The sequence below is a fragment of the Buceros rhinoceros genome, unplaced genomic scaffold, assembly GCF_000710305.1.
Source record: "Buceros rhinoceros silvestris isolate BGI_N320 unplaced genomic scaffold, ASM71030v1 scaffold25316, whole genome shotgun sequence".
NCBI classification, from domain to species: domain Eukaryota; kingdom Metazoa; phylum Chordata; class Aves; order Bucerotiformes; family Bucerotidae; genus Buceros; species Buceros rhinoceros.
In genome coordinates, this window is record NW_010419665.1 from 4,025 (window position 1) to 4,859 (window position 835).

An 835-nucleotide genomic window follows, 5' to 3' on the forward strand; every position below is an offset into this window, starting at 1 on the left:
CAGATGATTGGGAAATTCTGGTAATTAAACCTTTTGTCCTGTTCACATCCTTTCCTGACAGATGACAGAGATTTTGACGCAAGCAGTTTTGTGCACAAGGCCTGTTCTTTTCAGCCCTTAAGGAAATACTAAATGTGGTGGGGCTTTAATTGTATTTTATATTTCAAATGGTGTTTTAGAAAGATGTGTAGAGTTTTTATCTTCAAATGAATGTTAACAGATTTATGCAGTATTTCGTTTATAATGATATCACATTTTCGCAGGAACTGCATGCTTCCTCTCTTGAAAAACATCTTCTTGACCAGATTCGAGTAGTATTTCCAAAAGCCATCTTTCCTGTATGGGTTGAACAGCACACTCACATTTACATCAAAATCGGTAAGCGACAGTGGAGGCTCTTGTGGCACCTTGAGTAAGCTGTTTTGCAAGAGTGGATGCATTCATTGACCTGCTCTGTTCATACTCAGGTACACTTATGCCAGCAGCCTCTTATGGGAGATTAGAGCCATGCACGGAGCTTCTGATACTTCCCAAACCACGTGAACATGAAGAAAACGCCACCAGCACACCTTCCAGAGAAAGTGACATCTTGCTCAAAAGTTTCATGAAAAAGAACACGGAGCAAGAAGAAACAGTAAAGGATCCTTTTGCCAAGCAACCTTACTTAAAGCCAGGAGTCCTCAAACAGAGTAAGGCTGATGCAAACACGACATTTGGCTCAAATGTTCTCCCAAATATATGGAATTTCATAGGGAGCGTTTTCTCTCATACATCTGAGCAGAAACAAAAGACTTTGTGTGATAAAGATGAAATGAGCACCTTCAAAGACAAGCTG

General features: G+C 40.2%; 1 protein-coding gene across 1 annotated transcript in view; it reads left to right on the plus strand.

The window, feature by feature from the left end:
- PEX1 (peroxisomal biogenesis factor 1) overlaps window positions 1-835 on the plus strand; it is a 24,780-nt gene that overhangs the window by 2,127 nt on the left and 21,818 nt on the right. The window contains exons 3-5 of the mRNA XM_010139039.1: window positions 1-20; window positions 264-378; window positions 468-834. The exon at window positions 1-20 is cut by the window's left edge and continues 8 nt beyond it. Of these exons, the coding sequence (XP_010137341.1) occupies window positions 1-20; window positions 264-378; window positions 468-834 (502 nt within the window). The remainder of the gene's footprint in view (window positions 21-263; window positions 379-467; window position 835) is intronic.